At 34.8% G+C, this 24,717-nt stretch overlaps 1 protein-coding gene and 1 long non-coding RNA gene across 4 annotated transcripts in view; both read left to right on the plus strand.

Annotated features, from left to right (window-relative positions):
* Nucleotides 1-19,751, plus strand: part of KIF5B (kinesin family member 5B) — a 72,557-nt gene extending 52,806 nt beyond the window's left edge. For all 3 annotated transcript variants that reach the window (XM_005876526.2, XM_014547963.1, XM_014547962.1), the window contains 13 exons: nucleotides 981-1,187; nucleotides 1,622-1,765; nucleotides 5,733-5,921; nucleotides 6,536-6,653; nucleotides 7,186-7,247; nucleotides 7,343-7,452; nucleotides 8,274-8,375; nucleotides 9,530-9,590; nucleotides 9,705-9,776; nucleotides 9,944-10,048; nucleotides 13,689-13,905; nucleotides 14,919-15,066; nucleotides 18,272-19,751. In XM_005876526.2, coding sequence (XP_005876588.1) covers nucleotides 981-1,187; nucleotides 1,622-1,765; nucleotides 5,733-5,921; nucleotides 6,536-6,653; nucleotides 7,186-7,247; nucleotides 7,343-7,452; nucleotides 8,274-8,375; nucleotides 9,530-9,590; nucleotides 9,705-9,776; nucleotides 9,944-10,048; nucleotides 13,689-13,905; nucleotides 14,919-15,046 — 1,515 coding nt within the window. In that variant the 3' untranslated portion in view covers nucleotides 15,047-15,066; nucleotides 18,272-19,751. The remainder of the gene's footprint in view (nucleotides 1-980; nucleotides 1,188-1,621; nucleotides 1,766-5,732; nucleotides 5,922-6,535; nucleotides 6,654-7,185; nucleotides 7,248-7,342; nucleotides 7,453-8,273; nucleotides 8,376-9,529; nucleotides 9,591-9,704; nucleotides 9,777-9,943; nucleotides 10,049-13,688; nucleotides 13,906-14,918; nucleotides 15,067-18,271) is intronic.
* Nucleotides 19,752-22,356: 2,605 nt separating this feature from the next.
* On the plus strand, nucleotides 22,357-24,003 carry LOC106727868. The gene is made up of 2 exons (XR_001364117.1): nucleotides 22,357-22,619; nucleotides 23,244-24,003. It is a non-coding gene; the product is annotated as an uncharacterized LOC106727868 (long non-coding RNA).
* Nucleotides 24,004-24,717: the final 714 nt, after the last annotated feature.

The following is a 24,717-nucleotide window of genomic DNA, read 5'->3' on the forward strand; positions in this document are numbered from 1 at the left end:
GACCCCCCCTCCCCCCGAGTGCACAAATTTTTGTGCACCGGGCCTCTAGTATATATATAAAAGCCTAATATGCGAATTGTCCCCACAGGAGTTCAACCTGGAGACCAGTTGCTTGCCATGACATGTGCTGATCACCAGGGGGTGGCACAGAACGAAGGAAGGCCCTGGCCGGCAGCTGGGGAAGGGAGACCCTGGCTGGCAGCCAGAAGGCCCCAATTGGCCCTGATTGCCGGCCAGGCCTAGGGACCCTACCCGTGCACGAATTTCGTGCACTGGGCCTCTAGTTATTAATAATTCCCACACATTTCCATATGCCCCTACTTAAAAACCATTGACTAACTGGATGATTACAATGTCCTCCTAATTGCTAGTCTCTTGGCTTCTTCCAGTTCAGATTTTATATGCGAATACCAAGTTTTGCTGAGGCATAGCTCAGAAGCTACCCCAAAATCTACATTTTAAAGCAAATTTTCTAAACATCTATTAATTCCTTTCATTTCTATGCACACAAGTCATGAGGCTAGAATGCCTGTGTCTTTCTAGTACTTTAATTTGCACTTGACTAAAATCTATCTGTCCTTGGCACCTTCTCCATTCCCTCTGCTTTCCCTACAATAAATATCCTCACCCCTTTTATTTACTACCAAGCTCTTTGTTTGTCGTCTCCTGTCCCTCCTTTATGGCTCCTACATATCATCTTGTATCCATTTATTATGTACATCTTCTCGTCTATATTCCTCAATGACAGAGTTTTTATTTTATTAGAGTTTTTAATGACAATGTTTTTATTTGATTTTCTTCCACAGTGTCTAGCTCTAGCACCATGCCTACACATAGTAACATTCAGTAAATCTGTTGAATGAATTAATATTGTTACCACACTTAATAGCGTCCACATTTCCTCCCCTTTGTGCTTAACAAATAGGTGTGTTTTTTTTATAACTGATATAGTACTTTGGTAACTTGACTCTTTCACGTAGCTTCTGGCATCTACCAGAAGGGATCAAGATAATATGCAAGCTGAACTGAATCGCCTTCAAGCAGAAAACGATGCCTCTAAAGAAGAAGTAAAGGAAGTTTTACAAGCCTTAGAGGAACTTGCTGTCAATTATGATCAGAAGTCTCAGGAAGTTGAAGACAAAACTAAGGAATATGAATTGCTTAGTGATGAACTGAATCAGAAATCAGTAAGATATAGTTTTTTCTTTCTTAAGACTTGGTAAGTAGGTATATAGAAGGCAAAGAAAATATACCAACCATCTAGAAAATTGTCAGTTCCATTCTAACATTAATTTGCTCAGACTTATGGCAATAAATGAAAATGGAATCTAATTAATTTGGAAGTTGGCCATTTCAAGGCAGAAAACATTACTCAATCTCTAGTTAAGTAATGCAGACTACTGTTCTTAATGGAGCACAGTATGGCAACTTTACATTGTTTATGAAGTCTAAAATATGTCTTAAGTTTAAACTGGGAGCTATTCCAGAACTAGATAGTTCAAGAAAATGAAAGCAAAAAAATAATATTTTTGAGAGTGTTAGACGTGTCAATACCTGTTGATATTTGAATTGATCTTTTATTTAATAGATTATCTAACTTTTATTTTTGCCTATCTACTAGGCAACTTTAGCAAGTATAGATGCTGAGCTTCAGAAACTCAAGGAAATGACTAACCACCAGAAAAAACGAGCAGCTGAGATGATGGCATCTTTACTAAAAGACCTTGCAGAAATAGGAATTGCTGTAGGAAATAATGACGTAAAGGTAAATAATAATAACCAAACAGTAAGTGTAATTATCTGGATGCAGCTCATTCTTTTGTTTATTTCTTATTACTTCTTATTTCTTTACAAAGTTCTTTTGCTAAAAATATATTTTTTTATTGATTTCAGAGAGGAAGGTATGAGAGAGAATCATTGATCAGATGCCTCTTGCATGCCCCTACTGGGGATCGAGTCCACAACCTGGGCGTATGCCCTGACCAGGAATTGAACCTGTGACCTCTTGGTTCCTGGGTTGATGCTCAACTGCTGAGCCACACCCGGTTGGGCCAAGTTCTTTTCTTACCCATTATCTCATCCTCATAATAGTCATGTGTAGTAGAGGGATGGTATTGTATTCATTTTAAATAGATGAGAAAAAAGAAAAAGGATGGGGTATTCAAGTAGATGAATATTCAGTAAGTAGCATTTATTTGAACTACATGTTCTATATAAAGATTTTGCACTTAGAAATTATGCTAATAGATTACAATACATGACAGTATATAATTGAAACAATAGTGAAGATTAGCTCAGGGAATAAACTCATAAATGAATTGGCCCGTAGTTGCTTTACCATTTAAAAAGGAAAAGATGAGCACCACTAATTAATTTTTTTCTTTAACTTTTATTATGAAAAATTTCAAACATATAACTGAGGAAAATACTGTGAACCTCAGAGTTATCGGTTGTCAAACTTTGGCCATACTTATTTTATCTATGCCTTTTTCTTTTCTATTACATTTATTTTTGGATAATAATATTGGTATGTTATCACTAGGCATGTACTAAAAAAAATAAATAAAAGTGAGTGACCTGGTAGATTTTAAAACTTAGACCAAAAGGTAAACTAAGACTCTTAACTGCAAAAACATATAGAGCATGAAATATTTGTATGTTGCAGTAAGTATCTGTTGGGACTTCACCTTTTTCATTAAAGCCTACTTATAGTTACAAACAGAACAAATTTATACTTGGGTTTATAGTGAGAGCATACTAAAGGCCAAATTTAGCAAGAATTGGAAATGAAGTAAAGGTTTTCAGTATGGAGCTTACATTCCTTCTATTGGTTGTTATTCAGAGCTGCTGTCTATTGATGGAGGCAAAGATTCTTTCAACCTCTCTCCTCATATGTCATTTTTTAATGTCAGCTCAACCTCACTGAAAAAAAGAAAAAGTGTTATTGTTAAATACTGGTGACTTCATTTGATCTCTTCATCAGTAGTCTGAATATTCTGTCCTATCCTTTTCATGGTAAAGTAATGGGAGATGTTGGAGCTATGTGGGAATCTTTGGGGTTGGAAAAGTAGATTTATTTTATATCATTGAACACTAGAAAGCTGTTGTTCAAAATTTGCTTTGTAGATTTTCAACTTCTTTTTAGAAAAATCTTTTTGTTTCATGTTAAAATAATCGTAATTTAAGTGAAAAAGTGGTAAAGACAGATATTAAAGAGTGGTAAAGACAGAAAATAAAAGTGGTAAAGACAGAAAATAAAAGTGGTAAAGACAGAAAATAAAGAGTCGCACAAAGTGATAGAATACAGGTTTCCTGACTCCTAGACTCCTTTCCCCCCCACTATTACAGCATTTGAAAGCAGGTCATCCTTGCAGATAGGTTCTTTAAAAAGAAATCTATGGATCCTCAGTATTTTTGTCATTTGCACGTAATTCTTTTCCTGTTAACATCATCAATTAAACCCTGCTGAGCTCCACTTGTTCTGTGATTTTTACATTATGGTTCACTCTTTGTGGTACAGTTCTAAGGATTTTGACAAATGCATAATATAGATTCACCATTACAGTATCATAGCATAGTTTTACCTCTTAACATCACCTATCATCTCCTTTGCTTTTTCTATTCATACCCCTCCCCTGAACTCCTAATAACCACTGATCTAAAAAAATTCTCAATAGTTTTGCCTTTTCCAAAATTTCATATAGTTGGAAGCATATAGTATGTAGCCTTTTTAAAAACTGGCTTTTTTCACTTAGTGTTCATTTAAGGGTTCTTCCATATCTTTTTGTGGCTTGGTAGCTTATTTTTATCACTGAATAATAAATAGCCTATGATATGGATATACCAGTTTGTTGAACCATTCACCTATTGAGGAACATCTCGGTTACTTTCAGTTTTTGACAGTTATAAATAAAACTGCTGTAAACATTCATGTACAACTTTGTCTATGAACATAAGTTTTCAATTCAATTGGATAAAAATACCTAGGAGTATGATTGTTAGGTTGTATGGTAAGACTATGTTAGCTGTGTAAGAAACTCCCAAAGTGACCATAACAGTTTGCATTCCCATCAGCAATGAGTAAGAGTTCCTGTTACTTCACATCTTCACCAGTATTTGATGTCATTACTTTTTGGTTTTGAGCCATTCTGATAGATGTCTAGTGGTATCTCATTGTTGCTTTAATTTGCATTTGAATTGCATATATTTCTACCAGTCTGTGGCTTATCTTTTTATTCTTCTCATAACAGTATCTTTTACAAAGCAGAAATTTTAACAAAGTACAACATACCAATTTTTTCTTTCATGGGTTATGTTTCTGATGTTTCTGAAAACTCATCTCCAAATTCAAGGTCATCTAGATTTTCTCCTGTGTTACCTTCTAGAAGTTTTTTTTAGTTTTGCATTTACATTTATGTCTATGATCTATTTGGAGTTAAATTTCCTGAAAGGTATGTCTGTCAGAACTCATTGTTTTACATGGGGATGACCACTTGCTCCAGCAAATTTATTGCAAAGACTATTCTTTCTCCATTGAATTGCCTTTGCCCCTTTGTCAGAGATCAACTGACTGTCTTTGCGTGCATCTATTCCTGGGCTATATTCTGTTCCAGAGATCTATTTATTTATTCTTTTGCCAATATCACATCATTTTGATTACTGTAGCTTTATGGTAATTCTTGTTGTTGGGTAGCATTAGTCTTCCAACATTGCTCTTCTTTAATATATTGTTGGCTGTTTAGAGTCTTTGCCTTTCCATGTAAACTTTAGAATCTATTTGTTGATATCCACAAAATAACTTGCTGGATTTTGATTGAGATTATATTAAATACACAGATCAACTTGGGAAGAACTGATATTTTACCAGTATTGTCTTCCTATCCATGAATGTGGAATATCTCCATCTATTTAGTTCTTTGATTTCTTTCATCAGTGTTTTATAATTTCCTCATAGAGATCTTACATATATTATATTACATTTATACCTAAGTGTTTTTTTCTTTTTGGCACTAATGTAAATGACACTGTGTTTTTCATTTCAAATTTTTGTTGTTTGTTGCTGTTAGAAAGGAAAGGGAAGGAAAGGAAAGTGATTGACTTTTGTATGTTAACCTTATATCCTGCGATGTTACCATAATGGCTTATTAGTGCCTGGAGTTTCTTTAATAATTATGTCATCTGTGAACAAACACAGTTTTATTTGTTCCTTCTCAAGCTCCACTTAATTTTGACACTAAGTATTATACTGGAATTTTATAATGAAAGTATAGAATGTACAGTGACCACAGTTCCTCTTTGGTGAACTTCAAAGTCATCATTTCTATGCCACCTAAACATTCTTATCTATTAAGTTTTAAACTGGGAGTTACATGTGATTAACAATAAATTTACTGAAAAGAGCCTGGAAGAGGAAATTCAAATATTGAAAGAGGTAGAATTGATCAGGGTTTTTTTGGTATGTTTGTTAGGTGTGTGTTTCTTTTTTCCATGTAGACATATATTAGCATTAAGTTTAGAAAGGAAAGAAGGAAGGCAAAAATTAAGCTCTATTTTATTTGCCCTTTTTAAAAACAAATATATTTCATAAAAGAAAAACTCCAGACTTCCTATGAATATTGAGTAATATTAAAATATAGTTAATTTTGTTCTAAGTTTTAGAGCCTAATTTGGTAATCGCACTGGATATTTTTCCTTTATTTATTTATTTTTTTTACTTCACTGTTTTCTCATAGCAGCCTGAGGGAACTGGCATGATAGATGAAGAGTTCACCGTTGCAAGGCTCTACATTAGCAAAATGAAGTCAGAAGTAAAAACAATGGTAAAACGTTGCAAACAGTTAGAAAGCACACAAACTGAGAGTAACCAAAAAATGGAAGAAAATGAAAAGGAGTTAGCAGCATGCCAGCTTCGTATCTCTCAAGTATGTATTAACAAAAAAAGTTTCTATTTTTAGTAGCCACATATAAGTTTTATTTACTGTAAAAATTTTAAGAAAAACAAACTTCCATAGGTTATTTTGAGTAACAAAATAGGTTAATTTTATCAGTTTTTCCTAGTCTAGCTGCATTAATAATAACATGAATGATTTGACTGGGTTGTATTTGCTAACATGTATATGTTAAGTATATAGATTTACTAGAAAGATGTGACTGTTGAAGAATCTAGAGGAATTCTGGGGTAGACAAAACTGCAGGGCCAATTTTCTGGCTTTTCCAGTTTATTGAATGAGGCCAGTCACCAAGAATAGGAATTGTATATGGAGGGAAGAAGGTAATACCATATGGAGAAAACAATATCTCTTTTTTTCAGCCTTTAGTGCCTTTGCTTACAAGTGTTTTAAGCTATACAGATGACCATTTTATTGATTAAATTCTTTTTCATTGTAAAATTGTGCCCTGAACATTTCAGGTTTGTGTCTTTGAGTGTATTATATATTAATACATCGATAAAACTTGCTTATTTTAAAATATTCTTAACAATAAAAAGCGTACATGAGAATTTTCCCACTTCATATCATTACATTTTTCCCAAAAGCATGAAGCCAAAATTAAATCATTGACTGAATACCTTCAAAATGTGGAACAAAAGAAAAGACTGCTGGAGGAATCTGTTGATTCCCTCAGTGAAGAACTAGTCCAGCTTCGAGCACAAGGTATTAACTTCTAATTATTTGAGTTATATATATATTAATTTATCCTTTAGTATAATTGTAAATTTATATTTGCACTGATAATGAATAGTAGGAATCTGGATAACTTGAAATAGAGAACAAATAATGTGTTTTAATATGGCTTTGAAACATTTTTGAAGTTGTGTTTGAATATGAAGTAGCCAATCTGGGAATTTTCCACGAAGTTACGAGGTCACACATACATATGAAGTTTATACACACACACATATCTTAACATAGGAACTTACAAAGCTGTCTCATTTCCCTACCGTGCCTTAACCCATTTCTTCTGGGATTAGGTAAAGAAAATAAAGGTAACCATAGTATCAATCAACACAAAGGATCTAAGTCAATATGTTGCTGAGCTTAGCAAGATTTACTGTGTGGCATTTGGATAGGTTAAAGTCAAGAACTGCTAAGGAACATGTCCCTCATAAAAGCCATTTTCTCCTTGGTTTATATGAAGAACTTTAAGGCTTATTTCCTCTCTTGTTTTCTCTCCCTGTCCAAACAGAGAAAATGCATGAAATGGAAAAAGAGCACTTAAATAAGGTTCAGACTGCAAATGAAGTTAAGGCAAGTGTAATGTAATTGGATTCTAATGGCTTTAATTCATCATTATTTATTTTCATTAGTCTGATTTAATATCCTTTCCCCCGCAATAATTTTAGCAAGCTGTTGAACAGCAGATCCAAAGCCACAGAGAAACTCATCAGAAACAAATTAGTAGCTTGAGAGATGAAGTTGAGGCAAAAGAAAAACTTATTACTGACCTTCAAGAGTAAGTATATTTTTCTTTCCTCTAAATATTAAAAACTAACTCAGAAAGATTGACTATTTAGGTAAAAGGAAATAATTGGTTACTGGTAGATAATATGTTCTATTAGATACCTGCATTTTTCATTGAAATTGTAATATTTGACTTGAAAATAAATTTGTTCATTTCTAACTTCTAAGTTCCTGGGAAAAATATTTTTGGGGTCTTTTGATGTAACTATTCAGTAAAAAGAAAAAAAACACACAAAACTTTAACCGTTATTGCAAATAGAAACCACAGTCTTTTTCAAATCATTTCATTCCTTTTAAAAGATATTCTTAACTGAAAAAACTATATTGGAAATTGTGGGCTTTAAATTTTTTAAAAAGTAGAAGTTGTCTTCTTCATTTATCAAAAAGACATTTTTCCCACTTTTGTAGCCATATGCATATAATATAGAATTTATGGAAATTGGAGGTTTGTACTTATATCATGATTTGAGTAGGAGGAACCAAAGGAGCATAAGAAAAAATGAAGACAAAGTTTGGGACGTGTATCTTACTGTTGATACTTAATGGATTTAGGGACAAGGATTTGGGGAAATGAAAGATATAGACGGCTAAAATCATGGTTTTAAACCAAAATATGAAAAACAGTAGTATTGCTGAATGTAGCCAGGTCCTCTTAACTCCACCTACGGGGAAGTGAGGGGGGGGACCACAGGAGGCTTTGGTTGTTTGACTAGTGAGATTATAGAATTTAAGAGTTTGAAAGTCTTAATGACAACATTCAGAAAATGGTGGTTGTTGATTGATGTTGTAGGGGTTTTCTTTTCCTTTTGTCAGCCAAAACCAGAAAATGATGTTAGAACAGGAACGCCTGAGAGTAGAACATGAGAAGTTGAAAGCTACAGATCAGGAAAAGAGCAGAAAACTACATGAACTTACGTGAGTTAATGTTTTAATTCAAGTTTTAAATTTAAAACTAAGGGACTGTTGGTATTACTATCAGATATATTCAGTGGGTACATTTTTTCATTTTGTGTTTTTCTTCATTGGTTTAATGTATACCTAAAAACTTGCAGTGTATCCTTATACTTAAGTAAAAGCAAGGTCTTGTATTTCAGTGATGATCAAGATTTATGATTCCTATTTATCAACCTGCTTACTGTTTCTGTGCCGCCATTTTACTTCAAGATCTATCATAAAAACTGAATTTTTGTCAGAACTGATCTTGTATAAAAGGACATTATTATTTTAGCCTTGCCTCTTGAACAGAGGTTTTTTACTAATTACTTTTTCTAATTTACTAAGAGTATATTTAGTCAGTGCTCAGCTTTCTACAATCTGAGCAGATAGAAAACTCAGGATTATAATTTTTCACATTCCTTGAATTTTTGAGAGATAACTTATAAATGAATTACTATTTTTAGAAAGGTAACAAGGTAACACCATCAATACCATCTCAGAGTTGATTTTATAAATATTCTGCTGAAACTTAGCCATAATTTATTGAGAATAATTTTAAATAAAATATGTAGAATATTTTAATATCAATAATTTATTTTAAATTTTTTTTAAAACTTATTGATATTCGAGAAAAACATCGATTTGCTGTTCCACTTATTTATGCATTCATTCATTCTTGTGTATGTGCCCTCACCAGGGACCAAACCCACAACCTTGACTTATTGGGATGAGCTCTCACCAACTAAGCTAGGGTTATAGTAATTTATAATCTCCGTAATTACCAATTAAATCAGAATTATCTTGAATAAAAGCAGTATGCTATATGTGACATATTCTAAAATATAAAAAGAGCCACTCCTTATTCTTTGGATTCTGCTACATTTTATTTTATCTCTTCCATTGCTATATAGGAGAATTTTCTTCTAATAATGGATTTAGAAGGATTTATAAAGCATTATAAAAATTTCTTTGAAAGACACAACATGAGTAAACTTTTAAAAATGAGTGTCTTTCATTTATTTGAATTTAAGAATTTCTTTCAGATAAATATTTGCATCAGTTCTTGTGCTAAATAAAACTAGAATTTTATGGACTCAAAGGTGAAAATATATGTATATTCTTCCTCTGTCTAGGATTATGCAAGATAGACGAGAACAAGCAAGACAAGACTTGAAGGGTTTGGAAGAGACAGTGGTAAGAAAAACTTGAAAATAAATAGGATTGGGGAATGTTTAATGGGTTTTTTCCCCCTTGGTTATATTAAATTTGAAGTCTGAACTCCAAAAATACTGCTGTTCTTAATTCAAGGCAAAAGAACTTCAGACTTTACACAACCTGCGGAAGCTCTTTGTTCAGGATCTAGCCACCAGAGTTAAAAAGGTAACAAAACTATACTGAGGTGTGGGCATTTGAATAAATGGTGTCTGTAGTGTGTAATTCTTTGCATGCATAAGCAAAATGTTTTATGTTGTTATAACAATTTTTGTTTAGTTAAGATGAGGTTTTTTAAAAATTCGTTCATTATTAATCAACCTTCTTTTCTTAAGAGTGCAGAGATCGATTCTGATGACACTGGAGGCAGTGCTGCTCAGAAGCAAAAAATCTCTTTTCTTGAAAATAATCTTGAACAACTCACTAAAGTCCATAAACAGGTAAAAAATATATATATTTTGTGATAGTTGCAAGAATTGAGAAGTGGCAATTTTTTCATTGTTCATACTCGGAACCATTCCATTATTGCTAACAATTTATAGGGAAGTTAATATTTTTAACAGCCCTCTATCAAAAATCCATTGAAAACCTTTTTGGGATTTCAAATCTGTTAGTTTTCTTAATTTATTCAAGGTAATTAAAATACTTCTGGTAGATAAGTCTTTGCAGCTGAAATACAAATTTTTTTGGTTCTTTTACATTTAATGCCCCAGGTTCATGAGGCAGTTCTATTTTTTTTTTTTAACATATTTTTATTGATTTCAAAGAGGAAGGGAGAGGGGGAGAGAGAGAGAAACATCAATGATGACAGGGAATCATTGATTGTCTGCCTCCTGCATCCCCCACACGGAGATCAAGCCCGCACCCCTGACATGTGCTCTGACCGGGAATTGAACTGTTATCTCCTGGTTCACAGGTCGATGCTCAACCATTGAGCCACGCCGGCCAGGCCAGTTCATACTTTTTCAAAAGTTCTGCTTACTATTTCTTATTTTTAATTATAGTTTGATACATGCTTTATTTACTTAAATTATTTCTTAGCACACTGAATTGTATATCTTTGCTGTTGTAAACTTGATGTTTACACTAGATGTTTGCACTAGAGTAAGGTTAAAGAAATTTTAGCCTTTTTTGCTTTCAAAAATATTAATTAAGGGCTTGCTAAAGTTGTGTGTATTTGTGGGTCTAAAATTATATTCATTTCCACCAGATGAGTATCTTACTAAAGAAACCTAACACTATGTTCTAACTTATTGTTATTGCCTAGGAGGAAATAACGATCCACTCACACCCTAATTTAAGTGAAATTAAATCTTTGTGAGAAATATATGTGTACGATATAAATATATGAATTTCTTGCTTGTTGCTAAGCTAATTGGAAAACCTTAAAATTAAATTTCTAAAAAAATTTCTCTTTTCTAAAGAGAAATTATGAACAGCATATTTTCTTCTTTTTTAATCCTTATTTTTGAGAAGTATTACAGATGGCCCTCTTTTTCCCCCCATTGCCCTTCTCCACCTGATTCCCACCCAACCCCAGGTCTTCGCCATCCTATTGTCTATGTCCAAAGGTAATGCATATATGCATATGAGATTTTTGTTTAATCTCTTCCTGCCCCCTCACCCCTTTCCCTCTGAGAATCATCAGTCTGTTTCATTTCTATGCCTCTGATTCTATTTTATTCACCAGTTTATGCTGTTCATTAGGTTTCTTACTCATTTATTTTCATTTTTAGATTCAATTGTTGATAGGTATGTATTTATTGCCATTTTATTGTTCATATTTTTTATCTTTTTCTTTTTCTTCTTTTTAAAGAATACCCTTCAACATTTCATATAATACTGGTTTGGTGGTGATAAACTCCTTTAGCTTTTTCTTGTTAGTGAAGCTCTTTCAGTTCTAAATGATAGCTTTGCTGGGTAGAGTAATCTTGGTTGTAGGTCCTTACTTTTCATCACTTTGAATATTTCTTGCCACTCCTAGCCTGCAGAGTTTCTGTAGAGAAATCAGCTGACAGTCCTATATAGGTAACTAGCTGCTTTTCTCTTGCTTCTTTTAAGATTCTCTCTTTGTCTTTTGCCCTTGGCATTTTAATTGTGATGTGTCTTGGGTGGTCCTCTTTGGGTTCCCCTTGTTTGGGACTCTCTTTGCTTCCTGGACTTATAAGTCTATTTCTTTCACCAGGTAGGACAGTTTTCTGTCATTATTTCTTCAAATAGGTTCTCATTATCTTGATCTCTCTCTTCTCCTTGTGGCACCCCATAATTTGATATGCTTGAAGTTGTCCCAGAGGCCCCTTACACTATCTTCATATTTTTTGGATTTTTTCTTTTTTCTCTTCTGATTAGGTGTTTTTTGCTTCCTCATATTCTAAAACATAAATTTGATTCTTGGAATCCTCTGCTCTACTGTTGAATCCCTCAAATTATTCTTTATTTCAGTCAGTGTATGCTTAATTTCTGACTGGTCCTTTTCCATGTTTTTGGCATTCTCACTAATATCCTTGAAAGTCTTACTAAGTCCCTGGAAGGTCTCATGAAGATCCTTGAGTAATTTTATAACCGTGATTTTGAACTTTGTGTCCAGTAGTTTGCTTTCTTCCATTTCTTTCATTTGTGACATGATTCTTTGTCTCCTCATTTTGGCTACTTCCCTGTATTTGTTTCTATATATTGGGTAGAGCAGCTATGTCATGTCTCCTGGAGTTAGTAGAGTGGCCTTGTGTAGTAAGTGTCCCATAGTGCCCAGCTGGTCCCTCTAGGAGCACTCCTGTGTGGACTGTGTGCTCAGTCTTGTAGTTGAGTACTGTTGGTATCACTGGGAGGAATTGACCTCCAGACCAATTGGCTGTGAGGACCAGCAACAACTATAGTGAAAGAGCTGCTGTGCAGGAAACACCCGTATGGAGCAGGACTTGCTTCAGTAGGGCTATGGTGCTCACTGAGTCTGCCCCTTGAGTGTGTCACTTATGGATGTGTAGAGTATGGTCTGAAGCTGTCCACTGGGTGCACTGGCTCTCGGGCCTCCTGGGAGATGCAAAGTCACCCACTGCCCAGTGCCACCTGGCAGAAACTACAGAGAGATCTGCAGATGACTGCTATTTGTATTGGGCTTGGAAGTGCCCAGGTGAGGCCCAGCTGTGAAGCAAGGCAGACTGGTGCTGGTGCCAGGTCTTGGGCTTTTTATTGATAAGTTTGGGGCACGCTGACACCAGCTGCAGCTTGTTTGAGAGATTTTAGCAAAGTCTGAAGCCTGAGCCAGGACAGGCCATTCATATTGAAAAGCTGCTGCAAACAGCTTGGGTGGGCTGCAAATTGGATGGGGTGGGGTCTCAGAATCATAGGGTGGAGCAAATAGTGTGCTCTAAGTTGTTGGGGACTCAGATATGGTTTGCCAGTCAGCCCTGGGACAGGGTAAGTTTCAGCATAGGAACAGTAACCCCTATGAGCACTTCTGTCTGGTAGAAAGCTGGCCCCAAGTTCCTGTCCCAATGCCAGACAATCCAGGTCAACCCCATATTTGTCTAGGTCCCCCAACGCCCTCTGGCACTATAGCTCAGAGGAAGCAAGTCCAAGTATGTTCCTCTTGGGCCCTTTAAGAGGGATACATGGGTCTCCGGCAGTCTGCATGTCCCTCAGCCACAATCCTGGTGGTTTTTACAAACTGAAGTTATGGGGACTAATTTTCCCAACTCTGGGACCTTGGACTGGGGTCTGGTGTGGGGCTGGGACCCATTGCTCCTCATGGTGGTCCCGCAGGGACAATATCCCCTTGGGTTAAAAAAAAAAAACCCAACAAAAAACGGCACACATGGGTGTCGGACCAACCCGTTCTTAGCCTCTGCCCCTCGAGCAGTCTCAACATGCTTTCTTCTTTACTTCTCTAGTTGTAGGACTTCCATTCAGCCAGCTATCAGGCGGTTCTGAATGATGGTTCTGTATTTTAGTTATAATTTTGATGTGGTTGTGGGAGGTGGCAAATACTGGCATTTACCTATACCGCCATCTTGGTTCTCCTGAACTGCATATTTTCTTAATCTTCTTATAGCTAGAATCCTAATCTTATTTATGTACCTTTAGTTGGTACGTGATAATGCAGATCTTCGCTGTGAACTTCCTAAGTTGGAAAAGCGACTGAGAGCCACAGCTGAGAGAGTGAAAGCTCTGGAGTCAGCACTGAAAGAAGCCAAAGAAAATGCATCTCGTGATCGCAAACGTTATCAGCAAGAAGTAGATCGTATAAAGGAAGCAGTCAGGTCAAAGAATATGGCCAGAAGAGGGCATTCTGCACAAATTGGTTAGTAGAACACATAAAAACCTTATGTGCTGTGGTGGTGGTATTTGTCTTTTTATTTTCTAACTTTCCAAAGAGTGGCATTGTTAGGAAAGCAGCATAGAGTTGAGTAATAACCACATTAAGAGAACAAGAAGATAAATAAGAACTAGACACGCAAGCAAGAATGATCAGGGGTAGGAAATAAACTATAGAGCAATGTTACTAAAGCAAAAGGAATGGCAAAAAAAATAAGTCATGCTCCCCTAAAACCTACCCTAAATGCCTAGCCTTTGAAACCCCTTAAAATACAGGTTCCAGGGTATGCTCTCCTTCCTGAAAACTGTAGGATGGACCCTCATCCCCAGGGTGACCTTCCCCCTTTCCCAAAGACATGCATCTCCTAAATTCTAAGGGACCCCATGAGGCTTACAACCAGGACAGCAATAGGCAGTTCATCCCAGGCAAACTCCCTGAACCTGTCCCCAAAGGCCCCCTTTCCTCTCACTTCTTAGTGAGCCAAAGCAGCCCAGCCTGGGCTCATACCTCTACCTAATTCTTCTGTTATCCTAGGCCCGTGGTCGGCAAACTGCGGCTCTTTGGCCCCTTGTGGCTCTTCCTAAGCCTTAGGAGTACCCTAATTAAGTTAATAACAATGTACCTACCTATATAGTTTAAGTTTAAAAAATTTGGCTCTCAAAAGAAATTTCAATCGTTGTACTGTTGATATTTGGCTCTGTTGACTAATGAATTTGCCGACCACTGTTCTAGGCCCTTCCTTGTTTCACTGTCCCTAGCTTTAATAAAGATACTCTAAAATGAAAAGAAAAGTCATCAGCAATATTTCATGCTTTAGAATAACAATTCATGTGAGAAAAAGATGTAACTGAAAAGTAAGAGAGAGGAATTTAATGAGAGGGAAAAAAGAGAAAAACAAAACACAAGAATTTGTGGTAAGTAAAGACAAGAGACCTAAAAAATAGTTACAGGCATGTTTTAAGATTTATTCTAAAGCCAGTTTTTGGTTTTTATATTAGCTAAACCTATTCGTCCTGGGCAACATCCAGCAGCTTCTCCAACTCATCCAAGTGCAATTCGTGGAGGAGGTGCATTTACTCAGAACAGCCAGCCTGTGGTAATACGAGGTGGAGGCAAACAAGTATAAGCATGACACATTACCTACAGGTTTGTAGTTTATATCTCGCTTTTGAATTATAACTGTAAATGGAAATGTTCAACCATTGATTGTTAAACATTTTTTTTAGATTCTCACATTATTCTCATGATTTATTTATTTTTATATATTTTATTAATTTTGAGAGAAATAGAGGGAGAGAAACATCGATGTGAGCTTAAAACATCAATTGGCTGCCTCCTGCATGCATACTGGCGGCTCACACACCCCCCCCCCTCCCCCCCCCACACACACACACACCCCGAGACCAAGCCCACAACCCGGGCATGTGCCTTGACCGGGAATTAAACCGCAGCCTCCTGGTTCATAAGTCAACACTCAACCACTGAGCCATGCCAGCTGGGCCAAATTTGTGTTCCTAACATAGCACTGGATCACTTAAAAAAGATACTGCTATTAACTATTTTCTTTTATTGGATATATAATTTAAGTGTGTTAATTTTTTCCAAAATTGAAATTTCTATATATGGAATTCAAAGTATGATTATCTTTTTTACACCACCTCATCTTTTAGATTATTTTCAGAAGATTCCCAAAAGTAGAATTTTAAGAAAATGTGAACATTTTTAAGGCTCCTGAAAGATTACACCAAGTTGCATATTAGCCAAGGATACTGTCCATTTTGTTGCATCTTTGCAGGATTGAGTATTAATCATTTTTAAGCTTCTGACGTGATAAACCAACATAAGCATTTCATTGGTCGATTAATGAAGTTGGATTTTTTTCCTATACTTATTGCCCACATGTATTTTCTTTCTTATGAGTTATTTCTGTGTCCTTTTCCATTTACCTATTGAAAGTGATTCTTCAAACAGATGTGTGAGTTCTTACACTTTTTTGTTTGTTTTTAACTATGTAAGTAATACTTGTTACTTGTAGGGGACTAAAGACTATTACAAAGTAGAAAGATAAATATCTCTAGAGATACCACCCACTATATTGTATTTATCTTTCTAGAGCTTTATTTCATAAGTTTTAAATTAAAAGGTTTAAATTGTTGATGAATATTTAATAACATACTATTCCTGTTCTACATATGCTACTTTGTAACCTGCTTCTTTATCTTAGTAATATATTCTGAACATTTTTTTTTCTACAACTTGATTAGTTAATAGCTGCTTGATATTTCATCATATGGCGGGAACTCAGATTTTAATTCTTTAGGAAGTCCTGGATGTGTAGTTGTTTTGGAAATTAAAAGTACTAGATAATTATTAGGCTTAACTTGTTTCTGACGAATATTAAAATCTTTATTTTAATCTTGTTTATACTTTCACATTTTATATAACATTGGTTCTCAATTTGAATGGAGAATTAAGCAATATTCTGGAGGATTCACATTACAATTTAATATAATTTTTTGTCCACACCGTATAGGATTTTTAAGATAGTAAAAAGAGCTTGGATGTTGAAGTTCTGAGTTTGAATCCTGACTTTTCAACTTACATGAACTTCAAGTTACTTTTTAAATAATTTCTTTCTCATTTTGACTCCTTTTAAAATTTGTTAACATAAAATAAATTATGCATTCATGACCTGTTTAATGTATCTTTAAATCATAACATTTTTCTTCATAGCCACAATATTATCACCAAAATATTGTTAATCATCTAGCAACTAAAAATATTTTTAATATTATCTAACACCAATCTATATTCAGATACCTCAATTTTTTAAAATTCTCTAGACAAACCAGTGATTTTCAATTTCTTTCATCCCATGGCACACATTAAACTAATTACTAAAATTCTTTGGCACACCAAAGAATCTATTTTTTGCCAATCTGATAAAAAAAAAAAAGGTATAATTTTGATTCATTCACACCAGATGGCTATTGCTGTTTTGGTTGTTGTCATTTATTAGTTTGATAATGTAAGGGAAAAGAGTTCAGTGCCCCTGACTAAAGAGTGATTGCCTGCTTTAAAAATTGCCATGCAGGAGGCACCTGATCTATGTTTCTCTCTCATCAATGTTTCTACCTCTCTCCCTGCCTCTCTAAAAATCAATAAAAACATATTTTAAAAAACACAAGAGTTAAGTTCATATAGCATCTTAGCAACATTATAATGAAACAGTGTTGAAAAAATGTTATTTAAGGTCCTGCTATATTTGAGCTCCTTTATTAGTAAAATGGAAGTTATTCTTAAGAATTATACAAGTTAAAGTGTAATTACCTACAGGTACTTTTCTAGAAGTGGGAGGTGGGCAAGGAGCCTTTTAAAGCACAAATATAGATGGAAGTTTATCCTTTTTTTGATATGGTGCTCAGATTAAAATTCATCTGTAAACTTTGAACTCTTATCTCATTAGCAGAGAAGATAGACCATGGCCTTTGTTAAATATAGCTAGGTTTTTAGCTTGAAATAGAGTGCTAATAAGGCAGTTTAACATATGAGTGAGATAGCTAATGTGAAGTAATTATAAAAGTATAAAGTTTACAGGCTTGTCTCATTGCTAGTCCAAAATTAATAGTTCTTATTTTTTTTTTTTTCTAACTCTTAAACCATGATTGGGGAACATAGGATTTACTTAAGTGATAAATGACTGGGAAATTAAAAACTTTTGTAGAGAAATTTTTTAATGTTTTAATTATCAAGAAAAACATTTTAAAACACTGGATTTATTTTAGGGAATTATGGCAGTGTATTAATATTACTGATACCTTTACTACCCAATTTTTTATGGCTGGTCTTCTACCTTATATAATACTTTGAAAGTTGAGTTTTTCTTTTAAACACATAGGTAAGTAGTACGGACCGTATCCCTATCCTTCTCCTCTTTTTTTTTTTTAATAGCTTCCATGTATATAACATTTCTTGTTAAAGGTCCTTAGCTTAAGAAGGTCACTGACACTGTCTACACCTTTCCATCTTCTTTTTAAAAAATATGTAATTCATGCATCAGCTCACGCATAGCTCTCTTAGGAAGAATAAAAACAAATGAAGAGTGGGGTGACCTCTTTTTAAACATTGTACTGCTCGTAAGTAGCTCTAATTTTGAAATAAATTAAAAGAGAAGAAATCAAATCATTTAAAGTTGCCATTTTTTTAAAACGTTGTGGAATGTGGTCATAGCTATTGGCCAAAGTGTTTTTAAACTATTCGTATATTTTATCTACTTTGTTTCTTTCATGATTATCTCAAACACAAGTTTTATGCGAATGAAAATATTTCCTTTGTTTTCTCCCATTTTCAGGTGTTGTGAGTAATTGAAGTATGAAGAAGACATAATATCAAGCAGAGTCATTCAGTAACTATAAAATTTACCCCTGGGAATTATAGAATTACAGCTATTTTAAATGTATAAATTATACCTGGCCTGTACAGCTGTTTTCTGCCTACTTTTCTTGTAAACTCTGCTGCTTCCCAACAAAACTTAGAGTGCAATTTTGGCTTCTTAGGGAAAAATGACAGTTTACAACTATGGCCCTATTTATTACACAATTTGTCTTTTGTGTCTTGCATTTAGTCTTCACTGTGCCAATCTAACTGTATCATAGAATTATGCTTTTTGTACTTGTTTCTTTATGTGTGGTTTTAATCTCAAATTACTTAGCTGCTGTTACTTTTCTTTTTTTTCTTATTAAAGTGTCTTCCTTATTTTACGGGAAAATGTAAACACATTTAGATTAAACTTCTTAAATTTTACCACTTACAACACTACATGCCCACACAATATATCAGGTCAATACTACAAATGATTTCAGAGTCAAATTTATTTGTATCTTTTCTGATGTTTGCTTCTAAAAACTACTGTTTGAGCACTGAAACCATAAAACTGTCTAAGTAGTCATTTGAGACTGAGTAAGGCTACTTAATTGTTATTTCATGAAATTCCTGTTGCTGAATTTTCTTGAATAGAAATGTTTTACAATATCAAAAACAAATCTCAGTTTGCAAAAGAGTTTGGAGAAGGAATTATATTTGCCTTTTTTTCAATTCTATAATCAACATAGCTTGATGGAATGAAAATTTCCTGCTTCAGATTTAGGAGAATCCACAGAGTCTGGGGATCGGCCATGGCCCAACACCCTGAGGCCACAGACAAGTGCGTGTGGCCCCACATTTGCAGCCCAGCATACCAGGATGTACAAGCCTGAACCTGGGCCCCTTACAACTATCCCACTGACTTTGATGGGGCTCACCTGGCCCCACCACCATGATCTGACTCTCCTGGATGCACCAGCTGGCCATCACGACCCAGCATGCCTGACCCAGTGCCCCTTGGACAACCAGCCTTACATCTTTGCACCAGGCCACACTGTCATTACCTGGTGCCCCTGGAAGACCCAACCCTGCTGTGCCCCAACACCCCTGGTGGACCTGCCGCTGTGACCTAACATGCCTGATCTGGTGCACTAGAAGACTGGACCTACTAAATGGGGAGACAAATAATCCCCAAGAAAAGGAGGAATCAACACAAGGAACTAAATGAAATGGAGGCAAACAATTTATCAGATACAGAGGTCAAGGTAATAGCCTGATGCTACCCAGCGAGCCTGAACCTGTGCCCCTGACAACTATCCCACTGACTTTGATGGGGCTCACAAATTAAAACTTCAAGCAACTTAATGAGAACTATAAGGAATTCAGCAGGAAATTCATAAGCATGAAAAAGTATGTAGAAGCCATGAATAAGACTCAATTTGAAATGAACACTGATGTAGCTAGAAGAAGCAATACCTGGGAAGAAACTGAGAACCAAATAGGCAAATTAGAGACACGGTGGAAAAAATATCCAGAGTAGCAATTAGAAAAAAATAAATAAAAAGGATAATTTAAGGGAGCTTTGGGACAACATAATACTTCCAAGAGCTTTCATATGAGACTTTAGAATTATCCCAAATAAAGACACTACAAAGAAAATTAGTTGATACCCTTGATGAAAAGTTGCTAAAACTCTCAACAAAATATTAGCAAATCAGATCCAGCAATATATTAAAAAGACCATACACCATGATCAAGTGAGACTTATTCCAGGGATGCAATGCTGGTATAGTATTCACAAATCCATCAATGTGCTATCCTATATAATAAAAGCCTAATATGCAAATCAACTGAATGGCAGAACGACATGTGGAATGACCAGTCACTATGATGCGCACTGACCACCAGGGGACAGATGCTCAACGCAGGAGCTGCCCACAGGCCCCAGGCCAGCCAAGGTGGGGGCGCCCTATCGCCCCACAGATTGGTCCTGATCACTGGCCAGGCCTAAGGACCCTATCTGTGCACTAATTTCATGCACTGGACCTCTAGAATTACATGAATTGATAGACGAAAATCACATGATCATAGAATTAGATGCAAAAAAGCATTCCACAAAACCCAACACATTTTTTATAAAAACTCTCAGCAAAGTGGGAATAGAAGGATCATACCTCAACATAGTAAAGGCCATATGTAACAAACCTACAACGAACATCATACTCAATGGGCAAAAATTAAAATCATTTCCCTTAAGAACAAAAACAAGACAGGGATGTCTGCTTTCACCACTCTTTCTCAACATAGAACTGGAAGTCTTAGCCACAGCAATCACACAATAAGAAAAAATTAAAAGCCATCCAAATTGGAAAGCAGGAAGTAAAACTCATTCACGGATGTTATGATATTGTTCATAGAAAACCCTAATGACTCCAACAAAAAACTCAATTTAATAGATAAATTTGGCAATGTAGCAGGATACAAAATTAACACCCAGAAATCCATGGCATTTCTTTATACACCAATAATGAACTCTCAGAAAGAGAAACTTAAAAAAAAAAAAACACCCTCTTACCATTGCAACAAAAAAAATTAAGGTACTTAAGAATAAATTTTACCAAGGAGGTAAAAGGCATATATTTGGTAAACTACGGCTTTTGAAAAAAGAGATAAGAAGATAGAAACAAATGTAAAAATACACTGTTCATAGATTGGTAGAATTGAAATGTCCATACTATCCTAAGCAATCTATAAATTCAATGCAATCTCTGTAAAAATATCAACAGCATATTTCACAGATCTAGAACAAGCACCCCAGAAATTTATATGGAACCCTGAATAGCCACAGCAGACTTGAGAAAGAACAAATTTGGAGGTATCATAATACCAGATATCAAGTTATACTACAAAGCCATCATAGTCAAAAGAGCCTTCTACTGACACAAGAATAGGCATATAGATCAATGGAAAACAAAGAACTCAGAAATTGACCAAGCCTTTATACTCAAATAATACTTGACAAAGGGAGCAAGAGTATACACTGGAGTAACAACAGTCTCTTCAATAAACAATGCTGGTAAAATTGGACAGGTACATGCAAAAAAAATGAAACTAGTCCACCAACTTACACTATACACAAGAATAAACTCAAAATGCATAAAGGACTTAAATGTAAGTCGTGAAATCATAAAAATCCTAGAAGAAACCACTGGCAACAAAACCTCGAACATCTCTCATAGCAATACGTTTGCCAATACATCTCCTAGGGCAAGGGAAACAAGAAAATAAACAAATGGGACTACATCAAAATAAAAAGCTGTGCAGTAAAAGAAACGATCAAAAAAATGAAAAGGGATCCCACTGTATGGGAGAACGTATTTGCCATTGATACATCTGATAAGGGGTTAATTTCCAAAATATATAAGGAACTCATACAACTTAAAAAAGAAAACAGTCCAATTAAAAAATGGGCCAAGGACCTAAGACATTTCTCCAAAGTGGCCACACAGCTGGCCACCAAACATGAATCAAAGAACAGTGTCACTAATGAGAGATGCAAATTAAAACTACAAAGATGTACCTTCTCACATCTGCCAGAATGGCTACCACCATTAAGTCAGTAACAAGAGCTGGTGAGGATGTGGAGGAAAATGAACCCTGGAACACTGCTGGTGGGAATGCAGACTGGTGCAGCCACTATTGAAAACTGTGTGCAGTTTCCTAAAGTTAAAAATGGAGCTACCGTTTGACCCAGTGATTCTAGGAATATACTACGAATCCCAAAGCACCAGTCAAAAAGAATATGTGCACCTTTATGTTCATAGCAGCGCAATTGACAACAGCCCAGGTGCCTATCAGTAGACCAGTTGAAAAAAAGCTGTGGTACATTTACACAGTGCAATACTATGCAGTTGTAAAAAAAAAAAAAAACCACACATCTATATTACTGTTTGAGACAGCATGGAGGAACCTGAAGATGATTATGCTAAGTAGAAAAAGCCAGTCAGAGAAAGACAAGTACCATATGATCTCACTATATATGTGGAATTTAATGAACATAATAAACTGATGAATAAAATAGAACCAGAGGCATGTAAACAAGGAACAGACTAATGAATGTCATAGGGAAAATTGGAGGAGGGGGAGATGAACACCCCGCTTCATTTCAGTGAGCTTAGTAGTTATTATGAAAATTGAACAAATATTAATTTGTCCACTTAATATACTGAAATGAATTGAGATATATAATTAAATTTTATATTATCTACTGTATTGGCTGATTTAAGTTTATAGACTGGAAGTTTAGAAAAAAAGTGGAAGAACCAGATAAATATATGGTAAGTTTATAAATATTTAGGTAATTTTTGGTCTCAAGTTCTTGAAGTACTTTTAACCTCCTTCACTAATTCATACACTATAATTTATATCTTACCCTGGAAATAGTAAATTGTTTGCAAGTCACTAACCTCAAATAAATTATTTTGTTGGTTTTATCCCATAATTTTAAAATTACTACTAAATGTACCTGTTTTGCCACCCTTTCCTAAGTTGATAAAACTAAGTCAACAGTTTATTTTAGGGAGCTATAAAAGTAACAGGGAAGGAGATTTCAATATTTGCTTCATCAATGAGGTGGTGACTCCCAACTGTTTTAGCAGAAATTTGCCTAGAATGGGGATATAATGGTTTCAGTCAGCAGAGAAACATGGGAAGTTCTGTGTTAGGATCTGGCTGGCAGAATTTACTTTCTGAAGAAGTTTTATATATAGATATTTGTAATAAATTTGGATCATAGTCAGAAGACTCAGATCATAATTGGCTTATTTTTCTATTTCCTTAACTATTGTAATTTCCACTTTTATATAATTTTGACTTAAAAGGTAAATTTATTTATTTTTTTAATAGTAAAAAATTTTTGCTGTTGTAGTCTGCATCCTTTAAAATGATTGTGTTCCTTTTAGGATTGATCAGAAGAAACACTCCAAAAATTGACATGAATCATTGCAGCAAGATTAAAGTAATGCAGTTAACTTTATTTTGTTTTCAAATGAAAACTTGCTTCTTTGGCAATATTCATCAATGAAGCAGAATTTTTTTCCTGTTTTGTCTGAATATGGGAATTTCATTCTTGTTAACATGAATCACGGGTATTGGAGCTGTGTAACTGAATTATAGCTAGCATATGGTTCAGAATATACAATGTTAGGTTTTTAAAAACACCTGAATTTTTTATTTATAATTTCAAACTTTCACAGCAGTGTACAGAGAATTTCATAAATTTGTTTCAGTGAACTGCTCTTTTTGCTATAGGTTATTAGACATAGTGTTTACTCTTATAAATGAAAATTTCTGATCATCTAAAACATTGACACTTCAATTTGCAGTGTGTTGTTCTGTTTTGTTCTCAATATATTAACGTTCCTCTGAATGGTATTGATAAATGGTTCAGAAGAGTAACTCAGTAAAGTAAAAGTAATATTTATTCATGATAAGCAATTAAATTATTTGCCTAACTTAAAAAAACTACTGTGCATAACTCAATTTGACACAAGGCGATAGAAGAGTCCGAGTTTACCTGTGGAATATATTGGTTTATTCTCAGTGTTTGAAGATACATTTGAAGATAATTGATTTGGGAAGATGCCATATAATTTTCCTTTTTTTTTTTTAACCTGCATGCTGTAAATGTGTTTTATGTTTAAATAAAGAGGAAAAATTTTTTGAAATGTAATGACTTTTTTAAAACTTACTTGATGAAGTATTAGGTTGAGTTTGGCCTTCGGTCTTGACAGAATAATGACTAATATGTCACATTGGTATATTTTGCTTCCTAATGCATTGCATATTCTTTGGACAGCAAGCATTAAATAAGTATGCTGGAGAGCTAAAAATGAATTGAGAGCTAGAAATGAATTGACAGTCTCATTATATTACTTTATTGTAGTTTATTCTGTTCATCTGAACCTGACTTATTAACATCAGAAGCACTAAAGTCATTCTTCAATGGTCATTCTTCAATGGTCATTCATATCTAGCTGGAGAAAACTTGAAAACTTCCTAAATTCTAGCAGTGATTAGGACTTTTTTTATCTTTTAAAATTATTTACTATGGAAATTTTTAACCATATATGAAAGTGGACAGTAAATAATGAAGCTCCAAGTACCTATCAGTTGCAACAATTATCAACTCATGGCCAATCCTGTTTCATTTTTAACCCCACTCTTGTGCACACACCCCATATTATTTTGAACCAATCCCAGATATCATACACTTTTATCTAATCTAATAAAAGAGAAACATGGTAATTAGCGTACGACCGCTACCCTTCCCATTGGCTAATTAGCGAGATATGCAAATTAATCACCAGCCAAGATGGCGGTTAACTGCCAACAAAGATGGCGGTTAATTTGCATATGTAGGCACAATGCAGGGAG

Source organism: Myotis brandtii, unplaced genomic scaffold (genome assembly GCF_000412655.1).
Source record: "Myotis brandtii unplaced genomic scaffold, ASM41265v1 scaffold49, whole genome shotgun sequence".
NCBI lineage: Eukaryota > Metazoa > Chordata > Mammalia > Chiroptera > Vespertilionidae > Myotis > Myotis brandtii.